Here is a 3,082-nt window from a genome sequence, read left to right as displayed (position 1 = left end):
ACTGTGTCCATGTCAATATGAAACAAAATATTTGAGGAATGTTTCCAGCACCTTGTTAAATCTATGCCACATAAAAGGCAGTTTTGAAGAAACCAGGGATCCAACTCAGTATTAGAAATGTGTAGCTGATGAAGTTTGGTATAATTGTACTCTGTATTTAAGTTATTTATAATTATCCATCCACAGCATTATTCTGTAGGTGCTGATGAAATAGATACATTTATCTCAGTCAGCAGAAAACACCAGAAACTTACCACAAAGTTTCCTACACTTACTTCCTTTTTTTCAGCTTTATAAAGCAGCACTTGGCTCCATTCAGCCTCAGACTCACTCTCACATCCTCACTGGTCCTCAAAGATCAAAACAGCTACCACGAAGATGAACAGACCACTGCTCCTCCTGGCTGCTCTGACTTTCTGCTGCTGCATCACCTCTCTGCATGGTAAGAAAATATTACTGATTTCAACCAAATTTGATACATTTTAATCTCTCAAATGAGGGCGTGCAAGTGGAAAAATACCTCAAACATACCATTTTATCTTGAGGTGATTATTTTATTCACATATCCCAGGTTTTAACATCAATGCGTGCCGCTGCAAATCGACGACCCTGAGACAGGTTCCTCCTCAGATGGTCAGGAAGATTGAGGTGACTCCCGTTTCGGGACACTGCCGCCGGACTGAAATCATGTGAGTATTCACCGCTGATTTGGAGCACCGCAGTAATTCCCAAACAGGGATAAAGTATAACGTGTATTTCACTATTATCCTGCACTGAAATCTTTATTTTACTGTATCGCAATAAAAAAAAACTTTTGATAGAAATGTAAAGGAAACTTATAAAAAGACATCAATTTAATACAAAGTAGTACTTTTATCTTTGAGAAATACTCTATTTATTTTGTTTTTTAGCTACAAAGCTACAGCTAGAATATTAGTACACTTTAGCATAATAATTCACATGTGCTGGATTAATCTAACTTTCCTAAAGTGTGTAGTCTTTATAATAGTGAGTTAATTACAGACATCATGCATTTTCTAAAATACTGCACTAATTTTTAAACTTTTAGACTCAGAAAAAGAAAATTCTGCATTAACTGTGCACATGGTGATAAAGCCCACTGCACTCACAGGTTACTGTATTATACTTGCAGTGGTCTGATGTCACAGTGATGATGCAAGTTTGAAGTGTCCACAGACCCTAAACTCAGAGCAAAAGTGAAAGTTGTGCTTCATTTCTTACTTTTATTTCTGCTCCAGCTTTCATTGTGTGTGTGTGTGTGTGTGTGTGTGTGTGTGTGTGTGTGTGTGTGTGTGTGTGTGTGTGTGTGTGTGTGTGTGTGTGTGTGTTTCTCCATTATTACATCATCTTTTGAATCTCCCACTTCTCTCACAGAATCACCACGAGGACTGGCAATAGATTTGTATCAATCCAGAGGCCAAGTGGTTCCCAGGCCTGCTCAACACTCTGCAAAAGTAAGAACCGATAACACTTCTGGCTTCATTTCCCAACAGATACGAACATTTCATTGAACAAACATTATTAGATTTTACCAAACGTGCTGAAAAAATCTGAATCCTGTCAACTGAGTATGGGCACTTAGATAATTTTCCAGCTTAAAAAAAACACATTTTCAGGGAAAATCTTGGTGTTAAGATTATAAATGATAAGGCAAATACAATAATGCACACACTAGTAGATAATGAAACTAATATTTCAGGTGCGGTCATGAACAAAATTGCCGTTGAATGCCGAGTTTGGTGGTGGTGGTCAGGGAGATGTGTCATGATTATAGAAGCAGAATTTAGATGCTGCATTTTTCTGTCTCAGCTCCCTGAAACAAGCATGAGTAGTTTTCCTGCTCCTGTGCGCTCACTCGTATTTTGTTGTGTCTAAAGGAAGGGCTGTGCCAAACAAGGGCCTACGTCCTGTATTCACCGTCGGTTGTTGTGATAATGGTAATAAAATGAACTGTTTCACTAAAATCATATTAGTTGTCCCTGATCACCACACAACACTGGGTTACATATCTGTTATTGCTGTTTTTAAATTTCTTATGATCTATTCTGATTATTGACTCCATCCTTTTTTTTATTACAGGAAACAGGCCTCCTCAACCTTTCAGCCACCCACTGCTTCCACACCCAACTTCTGATCACATGTTCAGATGCCTTTCATCAAGCTGTGAATCACCTGGGAAAAAATGACCCACCTTCCTTTTTGTTATTGTATTCAGCTCTTTGCAGTTTTTCTCTGGTGTTCTAAAACAAACCTGAATGTGATGTTACGCCTGCAATTCTGATAGCATTCATAAATGCATTTAAACTAGGTTACCTTACTATTACTATCACCTTACTATTTTAAGGATGAAGTATTGGTGTACAGATTTCACTTTTTAAATGTTTGTATCTGTTAGTGTTACCATTTCTGACTGAATGTATTCATACTGGCAAATGTTTTAGCTGTGACATGTATCCATGAATGTATTTGGACTTTTTTTAACATAAAAATAAAACAGACAAAAACTCTTCAAAGAAAACTTACATTTTATTGCCTGCAGAGAGTGTGTGGGTGTGGGTGTGTGTTGGGGGAGGGGGGGTTATACAGGTGCCTCTGAGGAGGCTTGTTTTCAGCTGAGGGGTGACACACACAGAAATACAGATGTCACCTTTGTAGACATCCTCGCCTCATTCATGTAAATGTCACAACTGCAGATTTTCAGATATTCTCATTAAACACCAATTTTGGCCAACGTGTCTGAAAGAGGACGTGTTACAGAACACTCGTCGTAGTTTACGCTGTGCTCCAATGATCAATGAGCTCAGCTGGGAGAGGTTTCTAACTCTGATCATAGCGCTATAAATATGAATCAGAATTTATAAAAATTAACATTGTGAGAAAATGAAAGTTCCCCTTTGAGAACATTTTCACAGGATATTTATATGTTAGAGGAGCATGTAATCTCTTAATTTCCTCAGATTAAACCAATTCTTCACATACTCAGATCAGGAATAACATTATGACCACCTGCCTGATGTGTTCGTCCTCCTGACTCATGGAGGCATGGACTCCAGCAGACCCC

At 38.3% G+C, this 3,082-nt stretch overlaps 1 protein-coding gene across 1 annotated transcript; it reads left to right on the top strand.

Moving 5' to 3' along the window:
• The first annotated feature begins 336 nt into the window (after nt 1-336).
• LOC115776082 (C-X-C motif chemokine 13-like) lies at nt 337-2,512 on the top strand. The gene is given in 5 exon segments (XM_030723704.1): nt 337-442; nt 572-689; nt 1,396-1,415; nt 1,418-1,475; nt 2,101-2,512. Coding segments are annotated over 5 exon segments (315 nt in total). The 5' UTR covers nt 337-378; the 3' UTR covers nt 2,156-2,512.
• Nucleotides 2,513-3,082: the final 570 nt, after the last annotated feature.

Source organism: Archocentrus centrarchus, unplaced genomic scaffold (assembly GCF_007364275.1).
Source record: "Archocentrus centrarchus isolate MPI-CPG fArcCen1 unplaced genomic scaffold, fArcCen1 scaffold_26_ctg1, whole genome shotgun sequence".
NCBI lineage: Eukaryota > Metazoa > Chordata > Actinopteri > Cichliformes > Cichlidae > Archocentrus > Archocentrus centrarchus.
The sequence above is the reverse complement of the archived record's forward strand: the minus strand, read 5'-3'. Positions and strand labels throughout refer to the sequence as shown.